This window comes from Tenebrio molitor, chromosome 1 (genome assembly GCF_963966145.1).
Source record: "Tenebrio molitor chromosome 1, icTenMoli1.1, whole genome shotgun sequence".
NCBI classification, from domain to species: domain Eukaryota; kingdom Metazoa; phylum Arthropoda; class Insecta; order Coleoptera; family Tenebrionidae; genus Tenebrio; species Tenebrio molitor.
The window spans coordinates 47,197,838-47,218,252 of record NC_091046.1 but is presented as its reverse complement, the minus strand read 5'-3'; the positions used below and the strand labels follow the sequence as shown (position 1 = coordinate 47,218,252).

The window sequence follows — 20,415 nt, the reverse complement described above, 5'->3', positions numbered from 1 at the left end:
TGAAAAATGAATTTGTAAAAATAATTTTGGATAAGTAGGTAATTTTGAATTTTTCAGTGAAGAGTAATTGTTCCTTGGGTCTTTGGTGAGTTAGGTGAGGAATGGCAGTTTTTCGGAAGAGCTTTGGTCGCCGCAAATACAATAGAACGGACACTTCCGACCCAGAAAACATGTCGGTGCGGTCCAAAGCTGGGAGGTTGCGAAAAAACGACAAAAAAAGAGTAAAACGTGCCGAATCAATACACCAACCATCGTCCTTTCTCCATGGAACTATATGCGTATTGAACTCGTGAACTTGCCAAGGCTGGCAAAGAAGCGAAGCGTTCAAACGGAGAGCAGAGGATGGAGGATTTCGACCCTGCGTGGTTCGGCGACCTCTCCTCCAGCTGCCAGTCGATAGCGAAAGTGAGACGGCGTCTCTTGCATTATTCCGTATTCCTGCTGCGCTGCGATCTTCCAATCTCGTCCGGCTCTGTACCGACGCCGTTCTTGTTAATTACGGCGACGACTCCGGTCCTGCATGCGCTCCTCCGGAAATTTAATAACAATAAATCGTACACGCGGCCCCGAATGTGAAAAACGGGATGGAGAGGGAGAGAACGTGACCGAAATCCCAGGCTAAATAAATAATCGACTGATTTTGGCAGTTTTTCAATATCGGAAGGCGATTAGAAATCGTAAAAGGATCCCGACGATCCAGCCACTTTCTCTGGAGACAGGGCCGGCTCTAACCTAGGTATCTCATTTCGCTGAGATATAAAGTCTGGGGAGGAGGATTATTCTTTACATCTTGTAATAGGTATGTAATGCGACATTAAAACCTGTCGTTACGAGGAATATGAAAAGCAGCTTCCGTTTAAGATGAGTGGCGGTGTGACATTTCATGACCTCAGTTATTGATCCGATTCACACTTCTTTGCACACTCGTGCCCAGGCGCTTCCACCTAAATTGCAATTGCCCCAGGTGTCTCCTCGAGGTGATCTTGGTTGTTTTGGGCGTCGTAAATTCTTCGTCGGGTCAAATGAATTTTTGAGTCGTCCAAAAAAATTACAAACAAAGAAAAGACGAAAAATAAAACAATTTGAATAGAATCCAAAAGTCGTCCACATTTCCAACGACCCGTCAGCCATCTAGCCACGTGCGTCCCCCATTATTTTTCTAATCGTCGTGTAAACCTGGCAATTACCAATTTAAAAGTGGCAGTCGTCATTATACGTGTGTGGGCAGCCGTATTAAGCGCCGCCGCCTAATTGCCACCACACACGTGACGATTCGTTTAGGGGAGCAGATCCCCGAACCCATCAATTCCAGACGTTCATCACCGCCGGTTTTAATCGATTTATTAGGCGGCAAACTCGCAGGTTTCGTATGGCTTTCGATGTGGGTCACGTTTTCCGCAGTCACGCGACGCCGACGCCGCCACCGTCGCCCCCGACGCTGATGAGACACGTTGCAATAAAATGCGTCTACCTTTTTGATCACGGCTGGAAAAAGTCATTCCGGGAATTCGATTAGGGACGTCTCAAGGGCGACGAAACGTTTTCGTTCCGGAATCGCCGCGCTGGAATTGCTCCCGTGACGTCACAAAGTACATAATGGCGCCGGGAAAAATGAAAACTTTCCATTTGAACAATTAAAAAGGCGAAGAAAACATCGAAGGTAATCGAGAGGTCATCGCTGTACCAACAGTAAATCAACAACCGTCTTGTTCACAATATTTACCGTTACTGGAAGCTAATTACGAGAAGATCGAGGATAATAAAGAACATCCAAATAACGGGTGACTATTAAAATTTTCACTTAGGGTTGGCGGCTATGGATCATTCTTTGTTTTCAGTTGCACCTTAGACACTGACAAGTTTGACATTATAATTAACATTATAGGTTATGTTTCAATTGTACTGACTGACATTTGTCGTTCGTTCTTGCGTGTGTCTAAAGTAACAGAAAAAATAAAAACTCGTTCAAAGCCAACTCCAAGTGAAAATTTTAATAGTCACCCGTTACAAAATTGTGAATTATGTGGCATGACAGGGTGTCCCAAAAGTACTTCCTTCCCTTGAAGGTGCGTCATCTAGAAGTGTTATGGAGTACTGAAAAATAGTTTAGAAAATTCAATATCTACTTCTACGGTGACTCCTGAAATGCGTGAGTGCGTTCACGGCAACATCGTTAAAAGAGCCAACGCATGTTTAGACGCAAATGGGCAAAATTTTGAACATTTATTTTAATAAAATAATTTTTGTTGAAGGGTTTGATTGTTGTGTTACCTCTCAAGCTCATCAAAATGGTTGCCTAGGTATTCAATAATACAATGATATTACAGGTAATTCTCAGGTTACAGCGTTCCCTTTTTTATATTTTAAAATAGTGCATATTTTCTAAATGGAGGATCAGGATTTTTTTAAAATATTTTTCCAGCACTCTACCACATCCCTGAATGACGTACTTTCAAGAAAAGGCGGTACTTTTGGGACAGCCTGTATAATCAGCGTAATTTTGTATTCAACATTTGATCTGTAATAAGCTGGCGTATGTAGCAATCGTCCCTAAAACTACGCACCAAAGGAATCCCTTTCAGCGAGACAAACCGGTTACTTTTGTCCCTTTGAGATTTATGGGATCCACCATCAATACCCATCAATGACATTCAAACCTTTCCATTGAACAAGAAGCACACCGGTGATATCATCGTCTCGGAATAAATCACTCTCCTCGGTTAATGAGCTTTTTGTACACATTTCTATTCATCCATCCAGCTACGCGAATGACCTCACTTTTACTTAAGCCTTCCCCCTTCGCAACGCACACACGTAATGTTGCCATGGGGGCTGTTTTCTTCTCTTTCAAGCCTTTAAACGAGGGTCCCCACCCGTGACCTACTTTTACGCTCATTAATGTGGTCTTCGTGAATGCTCTCCCCCTGATCGATGCCCGAGACCGAGCTGAGGGACGATTTAAAACAAACATTATCGGCGACGGATGAATGCATATCACGGGTTGCGTGCCCACCATGTTCAAAATGCGAAAAGGAAACGACAGATTTGAAGCGACAGCTGAAAATCGAAGAGCATGCTGGGGCACGAACCCCTACAAGTCTACATAGTAGATTGTACTTTTAATCCTAGGACGTAAAAGCGTTGCCTTGGTAACACGCAATTTTTTTTCTACAGTTACAAAAACATTAACTTTAGTGACAGGAAACGGTATTAAAAGTAACCTCTTCTGAGATGGTTGGAGAAAAAGTTCTTTTCTTTTGAAATGAAAAAAATTGAGAAAAAAAAATAAAGAAGAAGAATAAAACTGTGAACATACGAAATGAAACACACTTTTCCTTTAGATCCTGCCTTGGCTTTACGGCAGTTTGGGTGCTTTTTGAATTCTGATGAAGAGAGTCCTTGATAGGGGTAGTAATCTGTTTAGAAAATGTCCGCCTACCCCGTGTCAAACATCCGATGTATTAATTTTTCAGGAGTGGCGTTAACTCCAACAGGTAACGTAATTTTTTTTCCCGAAAAAATTCTTGGCTCCGAGTCAGGGTCAAGCAATCAACTGATCGCATCGTACAAGTAACACCGTCTATTTTTAAAAAGATGTCGGAAAACTCATTTGATCTGTTTTCCGCAACCAGCTTGTTTAAGTTGGAAGCCCCGTTCTTTCCTCTCCACTTTTCGGACAATTAATTCTTATCGATTGACAGCACGTCGGTGGCCGTCGACAATCCTGCCAACGATCCAGGCACAGAGGTAAACTACCTTTTAATTAAAAACGTAGGAATTATGTTGATGTACAACTAATTGAGATCACGCTTTTATTACTAAACGTCTAATTTTAAGCATAATTATGGTCGACCAAACACGATACCACGAGAGGAGAGTTTTCAAGTTATCCGGGTTCAAATTCCAAAACGGTTATTCGTTGATATACATGGCGTTCGAATGCAGCGAAAATAATTAGTCCTCAAGAACCGGTTGAAAGTTTTTTTCGCTCACGCGATTACCAATTCGGAATCGAAGCGAAATACAGTAGCTGCGGGTAATTTATGGTGATGGTCGCCTTGAACAGGTGAATCCCCGGGGATTCACAAGGGCCAACGGCGAATTTATTGCATGGCAGTCAAGTTAAAAGTGCTCTTCTGAAGCAGTAAAAACGAGAAAAAAATCTCTAATCATTAATTCGGGAAAATCGGTTCAAAAAACATCATCTGTGTTATTACAGAAATTGCTTTTAGAAAATTCTTGTTTCCTCCAGGTTTTAGTTTATTTTGTAACCTCCAAGTCGACTAAATGGTGCTTCTTGGAAACCTTAAGGTAAATCGTGTCAGCGCAAGTACAGAAAGAAAGTACAGTGAAGTTGAAGTTCTTGTATGTATCGTTTCCTTCAAAAAAAACCTGTTGGTTTGGAAAAAAAGTGGAGTTATGTGTTTGAAGAAGGAAGAAGAAAAGCCCGTCATTTGAGTTAAGAGGTTGTCATCGTCGAAAGTCTCTCTCTCGACGTGGAAGAGAAGTGATGTCGTCAAGTCTCAACGTATGTTCTTCCCGGTATCACTTTGCGGCGTGCTAGTAAAGTTGAAGATTTTTTCTGGCGATTTGTAAGATCGAGTGATGATTAGTCGGAGGTGAAATGTTAGTCGGTGAATTATCGGATGCACGATAGAAAGGCGGTGCGTTTCATGTCTGCTTGTTAAGATTCTACGACTCGACTGTTGGACTGCATCTTGTTTCACATGTACAGAAGGAGCAGACGGTCGGAGATGATAATGCATTCAAGAAGCGACCGCACCACTGAAATAAACATACAACGGGGGACGTGATCGTGATTTCTTCGGCATCGGCGGCGTAGATTTCGCTTCGTCGAAGATGCAGAGCATCGGCAGCGAGCACGACTCGTCCCGCATCACTTTCACTGCGAAGCGCACGAGGGTGGACGGAGGCGGCAGCGGCGGCGGCGACGGGTCGATGACCGATATCTCCGCGATACATGAGTGAAGTTCGTCTCCATGTCGAGTGGTGACGTCGAATCGCGACTTCCCTGTATTTTCTTGGCGTTTCCGGACGCCACCGGACCCCGGCGGCTCCGCATCCTTGCCCGGAGGCGAGAGAATGTGACGTAATGAAGGCCCCACGAACGGCGGGCGGCGGTTTCCTAGGCAACTGCCGTGGTGCACGCACGTAGCAACAGTGCGTGTACGGATCCGTGTGTAAGTAGTTACACGGTTTCAAGGTTCCGACTGAAACGAGGAAATCGCGCCTATTCGCCTATTATTACTGCGATGACGAGTCCTCGTCGAAGGTCGACCTATGCCGGGCGCCCCGGCACATTTTTTTCGATCATTCCGCATGTACAAAGCTCAAAATGCGACCACGATTTCGACGAGAAATGCCCGAATTCTTAGGCAATTCCAGGAATTCGACGACCGATACTCGCGGAAATTGTTAAGCATCGGCGGCGGTATTCTCGGAAATTACAAAATATTCAATGGAACTCTAGCGTGCTTCTGAGAATCCTCAAATATCCTTGAAACTTTCAGACGCCAGGGGTGCGTTCACAAATTACACACCGGCTGTGCGTGCGCGCACAAACTCGTACACAAATTAAAAATTCATTCTGGGAGTAACACCTCCTCGGGTCGTTCAAGAATTGGGATTTGTGCGCACATTTTACAACCCAGTCCGGACTGGATTCCAAAGAATTCCAGCTGATTTTTTAATATAATGGAGGTTAAATATTTAAACCAACATAACCCCCAAAGCTCAAATATCAGAACATGTTTGCAAGCGATGGAGGTAAATCGCGCGTTCAAATGAAATCCTGGGCTGGGAAAGCGTTGGAAACCGTCAATTGTTTTGCTTTTTTAAAGCGTAAATTAGTTGGGGCATGTTGACAGGTAACCTAAAATTTAGAACCAAAAAAATCTTTCTTTTTTTCTTTCTTTGCAATGTTTTACATTAAAAATAAAATAACTAAACGATTCCTATTCTCGAAGCAAATATCTAGGGGTTCCCTTTGCTGAAAACGAACATGTCCCGATTAAACATAAACAAATGTCATTCGTGTCAAACGGCGGGAAATTTAAACTTTACACTGTTCTAAACGGTTTAATTTTTCCAACGCCTATTCAGCCCAGAATTTCATTTGAACATACGAAGATTTCCTCACAAGGTCTTCTCCGTTGTTACTGGTGCAGAGGGAATACTCGTACTTGAAAGTGATAGTGAAGCTTCCGGTTCTGAAGAAGAAAAGATAATTTTGACAATATCATATTTGAAAATGGGACGTAATTTTTTTTTGTAGAAGCTACTTTTTGTCTCTTGTGCTTATACTTCAAAAGAAACAAACTCTATACTGATCACCTTTCAGTTTCCTATACTCACTTATACAGGCTGTTTGATAAAAAACGCCTCAACCCATAACTTTTTTATTTATTATCCGATTTCAATGAACAAAAAAACGAAGATATGGTTTTTCATGCGCTACGAAGCAGCCATAAAAGATTTTTTTGGCTTTATTTTCAGTAGCTTACGATAGTCAACTTTTTTTTTAAATAGACACGTAGTTTTTTAGGCTCAGTCTGATAAAGTTTTTTTTTCTGAATCTAACGATGTATTAAAAGTTATCGTTTGGTCCATAGCTGACTGAAAAAAAAAAACAATTTTTAATTGTGGTTCAGGTTAAGTATTATGAAATTTTCAAGTGTGCCGTGAAAAACAATTGGAATACAAATAGCAACAAATGTCAAGTCTGAGTTTGAAAATTTTCAGGTGCAATCTTGAAGAGTTTTATTATTATTTTATTGGAAAACATAAATAATAAAAAATAATAATTATTTTTTTAATTAACTTTTTGTTTTTGACTAATTACGATTTTTATTACACTCAAACATAAAATAATAGTCAAATGACTGCTATCCTGCATGACTGACAATGTTATTTTATACGTTAATAAAAAAAAGTTTAAAAAAGCAGATGAAAACTTCTAAGCTGACGTTTAGATGACATTTATCGTACTTTGTATTCCGATTGTTTTTCACGGCACTCTTAAAAATTTTATAATAAGCTGAACCACAAAAAAATGTTTTTATTTTTTTTTCAGTTAGCTATGAACCAAATGATAACTTTCAATACATCATTAGATCCAGAAAAAAAACCTTACCAGACCAAGCCTAAAAAACTACATGTGTCCATTTAAAAAAAAAAATTTGACTATCGTTAGCTATTGAAGATAACGCCAAAAAAAAAAAACATTTTATGGCTGTTTTGTGGGGCTTGAAAAACCATATCTTTGATTTTTTTGTTCATTGAAATCGGGTAATAAATAAAAAAGTTATGGGTTGAGGCGTTTTTCATCAAACAGCCTGTATCTTCCTTTAATGAGGTGGCAATGGCAATTGGTTCACGACATTTGACTTTTTCCCAAAAATGTCTTCAAATTTGTGAAAAAAATCAAATTTTATGTGCTTTGTTTACATATCGGGTGTTTCTCCTCAAAGCGGGCGTTGAAGAGTCGATTGTGAACGCACCACGAATTATGGATTAGCTGTTTAAATCTAACCTCACTTTTTGCGTTGCTTGTGTTTGTACTCTGCAGACCGACGAGTGGTGCGTTCACAATCGACTCTCAACGCGAACTTTGAGGAGACATTTAAATGAACACCCGATATTTCACTAATTCGAAACGGAGGCGAAATTAATGAAATCATTTCTTCTGCGGCACGTCGGAATTTAACCCGAACGACGGCACAACTATGAGGTCGCTTAATCTCACCGGACCACCGTCCGGATTTTTCGTGAAAACTATCCATCCGCATTGCGTTCGTTCAAACAAGTTGGAAGTTCTTGTTGCTTCACGTAGAAAAACAATTTTTTCTAGTGTTTTCGTTCCGCGGGGATAATCCCCCATGTTGGTAAAACGATACGTCTGTCAGCGACTTTGTCGTAAACAAAACCATTATCTGGCGATGTTGTCACCCTTGACGATTCTTCCAGATGATAACAAAAAGCGACCTCGATCCCGGTGAAGCCGCCTAATTGCACGAGCCTTTGATTGGTGACGACGCGAAAGAACCAGAAATGCCCTTAATGTCTTCCATACGGCGACAGTTCGTTCGTTTTTCTTGATTTCTCGCGTCGATGATTGGTTAGCATCTGCTCGACACGACCGCAGCAGATATGTCAGAATGTTTGACGGCCCAAGATAAGTTGTTTATAGAAAGAGTATCTCTTCAAAGGCGTCAAAGCACTGCCGAAAGAGATCTTTATTTTTGTAAATCTCTCTTCCGAACTGATCTATCTTTCCTTTACCGCGTGGTGCCAGTTTATTTAACAACGTAGAGTGTCCCAAAAGTGATGGCATCTTCGAGTCATCTGGCGGTTCATTTATTCGATCTCGAGAGCGGCTGAAAAACGTCGGATTTTTGATCGGACGAGTCATGGCAGGGAGGCGACCTAGTTCCGATGGAATCCCAAACTATTAATAGTCCAGAAACATGATTAAAACACACCATTCGGGGTCGAAGAGAAAATCGGTTTCGTCGAGCGCTCCACTTTTCCGAGGGACACCTCGTCGTGGATGATGGCGTCTAAATTGGACGTCCAACACCTGCCATGAAATGTACGATTCGCGTACAGAAATAATAGGTCTAGTCCACGCAGCGATTAATATAACTCGTTGCCCAGAAGCTACAATTATAAGTGCATCCCGCGAGCAAAACAATTACGCCGCTCCGGAGACCCACCAGCTCCAACCCGACCGTGACCTTTCTCCCGTGTCATCGTCGACCAGATCCCAATCTCGTCGGAAATTTGTTTTTATTAAAATGCATGTCCGTCTCGACGAAATGCACTCGCTGGATGCATAAATTCCGGCGTAATGGACGACGCGAGCCCATACAAGAGGTCGTTCCTTTTGGAAATTGGACGATTTAAGTCCGGGGAACAGATAGCATCTGCCGCAAATTGAGATCGTATCTTTGTCTCGCCGGTTCGTGCAAGAATATCCTCCAAATTACATGAATCATGGAGTTTATGATGTGGAGAGCGACCCACGACGGATCCACCCCGGTTCAGGTAGTCGATTATGGCGATCGGGACGTGGGTGGCGGAGTCGTGGTCGGGAAGAAGATGGCTATTTCGGTCGTTATTAGTAATGCAGTAATCATGCCAAATGGTATAATGAGCGAGTGCATAGGCAATGACGGGGACTGGGTCGACCAGGACGGCCAGACTAAGCGGAGCGAACAGTGGCGCGCCTCGCTTCCTCAAATAGATCCAGGAGGCGCCAAAATCGAACCAAAACCGATATCACAAGAAGAAAACAAACCAAGAAATGGTTTCGCAATCGAGAAGCGTCGACCAAGACTGAATCAAAATTTTTACGAGGAGTCAACGTACACCGTCCCACATGTATATGAGTAAATAAATTAAAGCCTAGACCATCTCAGGTCGTCTTCTGATATGTACATATTTATCATCGAGCGGTACCGTGGAACAGGTGCTCTGCAAGCCTTAAGAACCTAACAAAATAGTTAAGAAGCAAACTGCAAATCCATGCGGTCCATGGACTCTTGTTTGGAAAGTCCACCAAAACCTACTCTCATACTCGCTGTTAAGGGTGAACTTTGGCAAGCAGAGATTAATTTTAATTAGCAAAGACTACAATGTAAGGTAACGCTAAATAGTGTGCCAGCAGTGTAATTAAGTTGGCGCAATTGCTGCCACAATTCTGTTGAGCAAAACTTTTTCACCAATCTGACAACCCTAAAAACAGATTTCCTGTTTGAAAATAGAATGGAAACTGGACAATGTAAAAGTTAAATCGAAGAACGGTACGTTCGGGTTTTCAAAACGTCGAATGATTTTGACTTTGCTTTCGGAAAAAAGGTTTTAAACCTGACCGCTCTTTACAACAGATGGTAACGGGCGTTGCAGAAAAAAATTCGCATCGTTCAAAAAATAAAGTAAGAGAAGAAAGTTGTCTTTCTTTGTGACATGTAGTAGGTACCGTGCGATCGAAAATAAAAAAATCGGCCATGATTAATACACTTCAGTTGGCAGCACGTAAAAATTTAATTCAAATGTCATTACAATGGTAAGTGTCATTATTAATTATTGACTATTAAAATTTGCACTTTAGAGCAACAAATTTTCATTGTCCAGTGTTTCTTCAGCAATGGAGAAAGGTTTGGTCCTATTCGACACCTCGAGTTTTTGAGGAATTTTCACAAAAGTTTCCGGACTTTCAAGGCACTTAACCAACAACTTGCCCAGAAAGTCTACAAATGCGTAAACATGTTTTTGGAAACAGGTAGTGTTCTGCGCAAAAAAGGCAGTAGACGACCGACAAAAAGATCAGCTAAAAATATTGAAGAGAGTGAACAAAGAATTATTGCAGAGATTAACCCAAGAAACTAACCTATCATTTGGTACAGTTCAGCTTATCCATCAAAAAGATTTGCACTTTTTTCTCTATCGTGTGTCTGTTGTGCATGAAATTACCCCTTGACAATAAGAGCCCCCACAACCGACAACAACTTCTCTGGATAATATTGATTGATCGATGATGGTTGGATCTTGGATAGATTTATAAAGAAGCGGCGTGCGCGTGCTCCGTGCTCACCGTTGACGTTAAATAAAGGAGCGGGAGTTTTAAATCTCATTGTTTCATCGCACTAGCTGAGGAAATTCTTTTACAACCGACAGGTCACACAAAATTCTTTATGAAAATCAAGATTTCAACATTCTCAAAATCACTAACCTAACTTTAAAGATTGACATCAGATAATTGACATCTTAACGAATTGCCAACTGAAATTTTTGGTCAGCGCCTACTCTCTACATTGATAATAGATGATCAAGGGATGACTTACATGAAGCGTTGCCGTGGTCATGCACCGGAGGCATGGGCCGTTCAGTGCCTTCTGAGTGCGCGGATGGAGCGTCCTCGTCGAAGAAGCTGCTGTCGTTCTGGTGTTCAGCTTCTAACGGAACAGTTAGGAGCGACGAGTTCACCCTATCACTATCACCCACACTGTCGTTAGTGTCACTGTCGCCGACGGACACCACCACATCCGAGCCCGACCGCTTTTCCAAGTTGAGTTTGGTCGAAGAGCCGAAAGAAGAGGTCCTCTTGGCGTCGGCCTGGTCGAAGATACGGTTGTACGAGGATGGTTTGAGTTCGCGCTTAGTCCTAAACCGTTTCCGACGCGTCGTCGTCGAGTTAGAATTTTGATTATGCAACAACTTTTTAGAATTTATAAGAATTACGCTAGTATCACTTTGTACAGGTTGATGAGGACTCGTCAATAACCTACTTAATACTAAATTGGAAGAATGCGGAACTTGGGCATTGGAATTATCAATTGGACTAAAGGAAGAGGGCGTCGGACTGAATTGGACTAAAGGATGCGTAGCGTTCGAGGACGCATAGCACCTTGCCGCTATCGTTAAAGTGGCAAGGAAGAGACACACGGCGGCCAGCTGGGCTGAGGGACGCTGAGGCAGACTCGGGGCCGTGGTCCAAATCGTGGCCAACGTCCCGGCATACAGGGCTCTCACTGCGATGACGGCGATGACCAGAGAGGTGGTGAACTCGCACAATGTCAACTTCGAACGACTGTTCGTACACCGACGGACTAAACTGACACACAGACGACGAGATACAAAACACGAGAGTAGACAGTGTCCGTTGTTGTGGTGATCTTCTAGCGCTATTGCAGAACCAGGTGGGCGTGGTGGAACACTTTCCGCTTCATGCAGCTTATCGGATGAAGGGCGCGCGAGTGGGATCCCAGTTTGTGAAGGACTTCTTCGGATGACGCCTTGGATGAACATTGCATCGCACGAATGTTGTGCCCAACACCATCTTGGGTCCGGTCTTCATCGAAACCGCTCTTCTGACCGTTGCTGCTGACCGAACCTCGCTCACTCCATCACCATCCTGGAACATGAACAACCACCGTCACCGCTAAGACAACACTGGCTTTTGCGCGGATCAGGGTGAATGAAGAATGGAGTTTCGGAGAGGTGTGGAGCAAGGCTCTGTGACACTAGGTGTATTAACACACGCGCCACGCGGGCAGCTGGCGGCCGGCCAGCCCCGCATTTAGAACAGAAGCAGCAGACTGTGGTCTCTGCACGCCCCCCGCCAACGTCACCGCCGCAACATTGTAATATTCAATTATTCTTACATGTTACTGCGAAAAGCATCTTTTATTAATCTTCCGACGCGCCAGAACCAACAATCGCCATCGCACAACAAACTAACTCCAATCTGAGGAACCATTTGCCAAAGCTAAAACGGGATGGACACTCGCTCAGCCACCACGTCGTCCACACCTTGGTCCACCTACCTCCCACAACTCCGAGTCTTTTTTTTTACATTACGTACACACAATAACAAATTTGAAACTTAAAAAAAATAATCATCTGAAGCTGACATCAAACCGATTAGATTTTCCTTCTTCGGAGAATTCGGTTCGATTCCTGTGTTCAAGAGGAGTGACAAAAACTTGTTAAATAATTGCAGACCAAGACTAGTTTTTGACAATAACAAAAAATAAAGAAAACATATAAAACCAAAACCAAAATAATGATGTGGGAAATAAAATAAAAATAAAAAATCGTGTCTAAGATAATTTATGTTTCGCTCAGTTTATAGGTACGATATTAATTTAGTTGTCTATAATAATTTTTGACCTCCCCAACTGTAAAATACACCATTACCTGTCAATTTACGTTAAGGTAACTGCGGCTTACTGACGGATGCTGTAAATATCTGGGGGAGTGCGGTAGCACGCACGGTTCATTTTTTCTTTTTACAGTTATTTTAAAATTAAAGTGTTCATCCTTTACTTTAATTTAGTGTAAAAAACACATTTAAACGCTGTTCAGAAATCAAAAAACCATTGTGGTGCAAATGATTTATCTGTCACTGTGATAAATAATAAGTAGGCAATGTCATTAAAAATGTGTGTTATTTGCACCACAATGGTTTTTTGATTTTTGAACAGCGTTTACACGTACGAGTATGTATTATTTTTCTGATAATAGGGAAAATACAACCTATCGAGTTGGCAGCTCTGTATGTTAAAAAGTTTTACATTTGTTATTTCATAAAAATGTGCAAAAGTGCAAGATAGAACAGCCGAAAATTCTAACACCAATGACGTGCAGTAGGTATTTTACATTGCTCCAAATAATCGGCTCGGCTTTGCCTCGTGCCTGAAACCTAGTTGTCGCGCTGTAAAACACACTTACCGCACTGTAATGTAAATAACTACTATCGGGCCTTCAAATAAATATATATTTAGAGTAGGCGTAGAAGATATTCTAATTCTTTTAACAGTGTAAAGTAATTTTTGTAGGTAACCAATTATTCTCCGGAGTTGCATAGTAAGCATAGTAAGCTTTTTTCCAATTTCATATTGTCATATTCCGTGGAAGGAGAATAGGGAGAATGCACTACAAAAATTAAAAATATTTTCTAACCTAATTTTATTTCGTTAAAATGTCAGGCGTTTCTTGTGTCATTTTTTACCCTGGAAAAATGTTGCAAATAATTGAATTTCCATAGGTCGGTCTAAATATAAATTTATTTGAAGGCCCGTTATATATAAATTTTCTGTGGCATACCTGGATTTTTTTTGTACTAGATCTTTACAAATATTTTTGTAGATTCCAAATTACGTGATAATTATCATTATTTTTTACTTGAAATCTTTGAATTCTTGTACGTACTCTCTCTATCATTGTCATTGGTATTGGTGAAATAACACTCCTCCGTTTGCACCAACTCGCGAAACCAAAAAAAAAATAGAATCCTATCTCATAATGAATAATATTCGATCTCAAAAAGGGTTAGATATGCAAGTAGAGATGAGACACGAAAAATGTAAAAATCCCTTGTTTTTTGAACAATTTGAACACCTTTCTAATCTTCTCGATGCACTTGAGAGTGAACTTCTTCAACGATTTCAATTTATAATATGTAATTGAATTTTGGTCTTCAGGAAATCATTATCAAAGTCTTCAGATCGTTTATTCTAGCCTCACCTTCCAAGTTGTATAGTTTGGGCGCAGAAAAAATTTTGAACAGTTTTTTTAATCAAGGAAACTGTATTTCCTCGATAAAATTCCTAAAGCAAAAGAAAACATTCCAAACGTGTATTTGAACAAAACACACATTACTAATAGTATATTATTATACGACTTTAATAAGACGCTTTATTATCACATGAGTGTGTTTAAAGTGCTTTAATGGAACGAATGTGACAATACGTCTTATTAAGCGAGTGTAATATACTATTTTATCTACTTTGCTTTACTAAATCCTGAAATTTGAGGTGCTCAAGTTTTCATATTAGACTAGGGACTTTCGCGTGGGTTGGTAACAAACATTTTTCACAAAAAAAGTAAGGTTATATTTACTAAATTTACTTCATAGCTTCACTCGTTACCTTGACGCCTGACGTCAAACGGCTGATGTTGCCAATATAACAAAAGCTAAAAGTTACCAAAAACAGTTTAATAATATGGTTCATTATTAAACTGTTTTCGATATAATAATGTGCCTATTTGTAACGCAAAGTAGATAAATAACATTAATACACTAAGGGTCAGTTTATAGAAAGAGAATTAAATATTAATGCGCGATCACGTGTTCAGTTAATCTCGCATTTGATTACGATTACTTAATTTAATTTCTGTAAACGGGCCCTTAATAATTTTGAAAAACCGCGCTGAAATCACTTTCCATGATTTCACAAAAAAAATCTTTTTGATGTTAAGACATGGGCGTGGCAAATCCTTAAATCCAAGCAAAAAAAAAACGATGTACATATTTTTATTGTTCTAACAAATTCTTGGACATTTGAGTTATCTGATGTTTTTATTTGAAAAAAAAAATCCTGTTCACAGTTTGACAAGCAGTTCTAACAAGCAGATACATCCATAAATTGTGAGCGAAAAGAAAAAGCACTGCTTCGGGTTGGTATGCCTGAAAATCGGATCGATCCAGCGTAAGTTTTTGTGTTTGGTGGAATGTATCTGTGAATGCGTCCACAAAAAATCATTCATAAAATCGTGTTTACAGTTCGGATGTGGAAGACGCGAAAGTTGTATATTGGTTCAAGAGCTGTTTTCCCCCATCGGCGATCGTTGTTACTGTATCGCGTCAGATTCGACGAGGGAATATTTTTAGAAATTGCAAATTTCAAAAATACTAGACTGCAGACTAAACACTCGATAGAATAATAAACCGTCAAGTGCAGACGGTAGGAGGCGAACCATCGGAATCATCGATTCTTGATCAGACGACGTCGTTAGACTTCATTGATCCTTGCCTCTTAGACCAACTTTAATGGTCTAGACTAGACAGAGGCGTCTAGACGACCGGATTCAATTTTTTTGCCGCCTCATCGTTTATGTAACGCGAATTGCCCGCAATTACGGAATCGGGGGAGTGTCACCTGGAAAGGGGACTCCGAGGTGACGGCCGAGGGGTCTTCGGTGGAAGCGGCGATTTTTGTAGTAAACGAACCTGAACTATTTGCCATAGTTCAAACATTTTGGCAGCAAACAAGCAAATAGTTCTCGAGTTAAAAATATCTGATTCGTACGTCTGCTACAGAGAAACAACTCGGGAGCCAACGTACTACATTCTAATACTGGCTACTGAATCCCTCACTTTTAGAATGTAGGATAAAATATTTATGAAACCACGTTGTTGCCTGGCATTCTCATTTTTAATCATAATCGCGTAACAACCATCCCGATGAAAATCGATGGGATACACACACGGTACGAAAATACGACGTTAACCATAACCAAGAAATTCCTCGGCGACTATTTTAAAAATTGTTGGTCCTGTATGTGCTCGAAGAACGACACAAACAGAATTAATTTACGATAAGTTGTTTTCATCGTGGGATTCCTACATATTTTCCGTATTTATCAAAACGAACAGAACAAGAAGCTTCATTTGTGGGATTCGACGCGTGGCAACCAACAGTTCGGGGAAAAACACCCACATTTTTCAAACGAGATTTCTCGACCAAAGCGAAAATTTTCGACATGGAGCGACGCTTCTTGCCCGTTTGCTGCTTCAGAATCGACTCTTTTATTTTTGAATCATTATTTTTTGCATATTGTTTTATTTATAAGCTGACCTACTTCCCATTTTTCTTACATAACATGAATTGGATACCTCACAGAAATAAAGTAACTGTATATTAGAATATTCCAAAACACCATTGAAGGATCCGAAATAAAAATGTCCGAAACCGATACTGTCATTCACGTAATAATAAATTATTGCCGTGGGTGCTTCGGTTTTATTTTCACGCTATTTCGGTGTTTTCAATATTTTTTCAAATTTTTATTGCGGCTGTGATCACTATTTTTACCTTGACTGTAAAAAAAGTAATAAAAGATTCATTTAAACACCTCGGACACTCATTAATTCAAAATTGATCACTTTTGAAAACAACATTCCTACTTTCCTAGAAACCACACTAGGTATTCGCCTTTTCAAAAGGTAACAAAATCGAGACAAGTCAAGAAAATGTACCACACACCGGTGCGGTATTCAGTAAAAACTCAAATTAATTATGTTTTATCATTATTACATGTATCGGGTGTTCATTTAAATTTCCCGTCAAAGTTAGCGCTGAAGAGTCGATTGTGAACGCACCACAGATTACAGATCACGGATCAGCTAACTAACCTTACTTTTTGCGTTGTTCGTGTTTTTACTCTGCAGACTAACGAGTGGTGCGTTCACAATCGACTCTTCAACGCCAAATTTGAGAATTAATTTAATGAACATCCGACACAAGAAATATTTTTAAATATTCTCTCTAATTTTTCAGTCCAGTCGGAACAGACATTGAATTATTCAAAATGATTGTGGATGAGTATGGCAACTATGCATACAAATTTATGTGGCAACTGTGTGGATAGGATTTCTTTGACAGTTCATAGTCGCGCAATTTTGAAAACTGTCAAATCAATGTGCAATGATATAAAAAAAATCAAATGCACATACATATATGAAATGTCATATAAATGTCAACTATACCCCACCCACACAGTTGCCACATAAATTTTCGTACATGGTTGCCATACTTATCTACAATCATTTTGAATCATTACCATTCAGAGATCTGTTAGTTATCAGTAGGGTTGGGAGGAAAATAGTTGGGAGACATATCTTTCCGTGTTCGACAAAATATGAAATTAAATTAAAATTTACATATTCCAGAAAATAAACATATTGAAATAAATTTGGATATTATCTGTCTGTTACCTGACATAATAACTGTAATGAAATGTTCAAAAAATAAAAATTGTTACAAAAATTCGAATGACCTTGAAAAAAGAAACTGAAGAATGTCAGTAACATTGTCACCGTTTAGTATTTCGATATCATACATAATAAACAAAAAATTATTAGATTTAGAATTTCATGCAATTATTTTTTAACTAATTTTTCAGGTCCAATATTTATGACAAAATTTAGATTCAAACGACTTTGAAAAATCCATGTACATATTAATTATTAAAAAGTATCTACCACATACATGAGTCTTTTTTTAAACAATAATACTGTCCCCCTGTTGGCCCCTCTGCGCTTGCAAAAACATAAAGCGTTAAAAAATGTGGTCAAGTGGCCCGCTGTTTGTTATTACATATTTTCATTAACGTATGGCGTAGTTTCATGAGCTGTCAGACGATAAATATCAACCGTCATTTATTCAGCGAACCAGCAGTTGTGTGAATTAGTTCTTTTGCAGAAAACAGTTGTCTTTAGAACGACAACGAGGGTATTCCTGCTTTTCTCGGTACTATATTAGCGATTTCATTTAAAATAAAAAGGTGCTGAAAGCTAGGTTATGTGAAAGCAATGTCAAACCATACCAACTAAAAAACGAAAAAAAAAACAAAACTGCGGTCTACTTCACACATTTTTTAACGCTCATTACATGTAAGGTGTAATAATAGTAACACCAGTGAGTATAAAAATATGAAATTAAATAAACCATCTGTCAATAACCAATTAACAATTACAGTTGCAATATAGCAATTTTTAAAAATAGATACATAAACAGAAACAGTAGATACTTAATTTACAAATAAATTTTAAATGATGAATGAACAAATAAAAATATTGTAATACATAATTGGAGACTCTAACCTAAGTGCCTTGAAATCTGCAATGCAATGATATGTAAAAATAAGTCACTTGTCAACCGTCATTTTTGTTTTCCGGACACCCGAAAAATGTAAAAAGCTCAAATGCTCGACACAAATAAAAACAACAAATGAGAAAATTTGTTTATCCATATACATATAAATTAAAATTATGTGTACACCTATATTTTAGGTTAATTTTAAAAAATGTGAATACAAACATATTGTGTACGTTTCAAAAACTGATTAGTGATCAGATACCGAGTTTTGTGTTAAATTTTCTAAAATTTGATTGACAATTTTGGTTAAACAGGTAATTTTGGGTCAAGGTCAAAGTGCAATTTTCCAGTTTTGCATGTTGGGAAGAAAATCAGTAAATTATGATCCGGACAAAATATGTAAACAACGGAGGAAAAATATAGTTGAGTTTGAAAATTTTTTGGGGGCGGTCGATGCTGAACCATTTTAAAAATTGAAAATGTTAAATGTCCGTTTATTTTATTATATTTTTGAAGCGTTAAAACCACTGGAAACCATCCAGAAATAAGATCGATTATCCCGTAATAATTAAATACGTCGGTGCCGTTGTAAATCGGACCGTTTGTTTATTTATTTGTTTGGAAATCATATTAGACCGTCCTGTATATTATGAATAGGAAAATAATGGTGGTTAGAATAACGTCTGATTTAAAATTGAGATTTTTGCGTTATCCGTCTTTATTATCGCAAGGGGGCCGTGGTAAATAGAGTGCGGTGCGAAGGGGACTTCGTTTCGCCCACGCGTCGATTCCGGCTTCCGGGGGCTGTCACCCGGAGCCTCAACGTGCTCGGATTGAGGTTAGGTAACCGCCAAGGCCAAACAAGAGTGCGTATGTGTACGTGTGTGGATGTTAGAATGGACATACTTCGTGCACAACTCCAAGTGTCGATTAACAGGAGCACACGCGGCGATCTTGAACACTCCAACATAGAAAACGCGGCCTCGAGAACAAGCAGCTCGCCAAAGTTTATCCCGGCCAGAGCGGATCTCCAGGTCAAATATACATCGACGGTGGCGGCGGCAACCTTCTCAGGGGCGGCGTGCGGTGTAGTCGCTCGGCACTGCCGACCCGGGGCACTCGCACTCCGGCGTTTGACAACTGTAAGCAGAGAGGATGGAGTCGCGTTCGCGGTGGCTACGACTTCAGCCGGAGCGTCGTCACTTACTGAATCTCCGACGAGGAGTCGCTCGGCCAGACGGAAGCCGATCGACGTTCGGCGAGTCTCGGCCGGTCCCGGCGCGCGCCAGGATGGGCAACCGTCGGTTATGTAATATCCCCTACATTATTTACTATATCGTACAATGGAAAACATTTAAATTTAGAGCCGGATTGAACCCCCCTCGGCCGACAGTTCCGTCAACATTGCACGTGCTGACGCATCGGTGGTGGCGTTTGGCGGTGGATTCTCTCTCCACCGGGCGAGTGCTGCCGCCTTGCCCGGCTCTAGCTGCCTGGTGGAGGACGATGACGACGCAGACGGGAACGCCACGAACGCCGCGACGCGATTTATTGACGCTCGACGACGACTGAGGGGCCCGATTCGATCGGAACGACGACGGAACATTTTTAACGGACGAGGGAACGTCGATAATCCGACGCGAGCTCCAAGATATGCACTTTGCGTAAATAGACGCATGCGGATGGAATGGCGATGATGCAGGTACGAGTACAACAAACTGCACCGTCACGAACGGCTCCTTCGTCAACGCGATACATTCTTTTCCACTTTGCTTACTTATTTTATCCGCAATTATGCAACGTGGTTTACCGATCATTTTCAAAATTCCACCAGTTCACGCTCACTTCATCTTCGCTCCTCTAGTTTCACAGGATTTTAACTTTTCAAGTGTCAATTCAACAGCCCTAAAAAAATTACTCTGCGTCTGTATGACTGCTATTATAAAATTTGAAACAAACTGGTGCAATTTACTTTTTCAAGGTTGACATTTCTGATCTTGGCATGACGAAAATGAAATGTCAATATAAACGGCAAAACAAAATGAATTTTAATTTAAGTTTTTTCCGCGGAATATACAACGTGATCAAGAATGACTGAGTCTGCTGGTAACAATGAAAATTTGAATGATTTTGGTACCACTGTAATCTAAACGCATTTCCGGTTGTCAGCTTTAACAGAGTTGACAGGCGAATTTGACGTTTACCATCAAAGGGTCATTTTTGTATTAGC

General features: G+C 40.2%; 1 protein-coding gene across 2 annotated transcripts in view; it reads right to left on the bottom strand.

Annotated features, from left to right (window-relative positions):
- The window catches only part of LOC138140230 (uncharacterized), a 96,290-nt gene extending 76,884 nt beyond the window's left edge, over nt 1-19,406 (bottom strand). For both annotated transcript variants that reach the window (XM_069061077.1, XM_069061088.1), the window contains exons 1-2: nt 19,092-19,406; nt 10,866-11,935 (exon numbers count right to left, since the gene is read on the bottom strand). In XM_069061077.1, the coding sequence (XP_068917178.1) occupies nt 10,866-11,829 (964 nt within the window). In that variant the 5' untranslated portion in view covers nt 11,830-11,935; nt 19,092-19,406. The remainder of the gene's footprint in view (nt 1-10,865; nt 11,936-19,091) is intronic.
- Between the last annotated feature and the right edge of the window lie 1,009 nt (nt 19,407-20,415).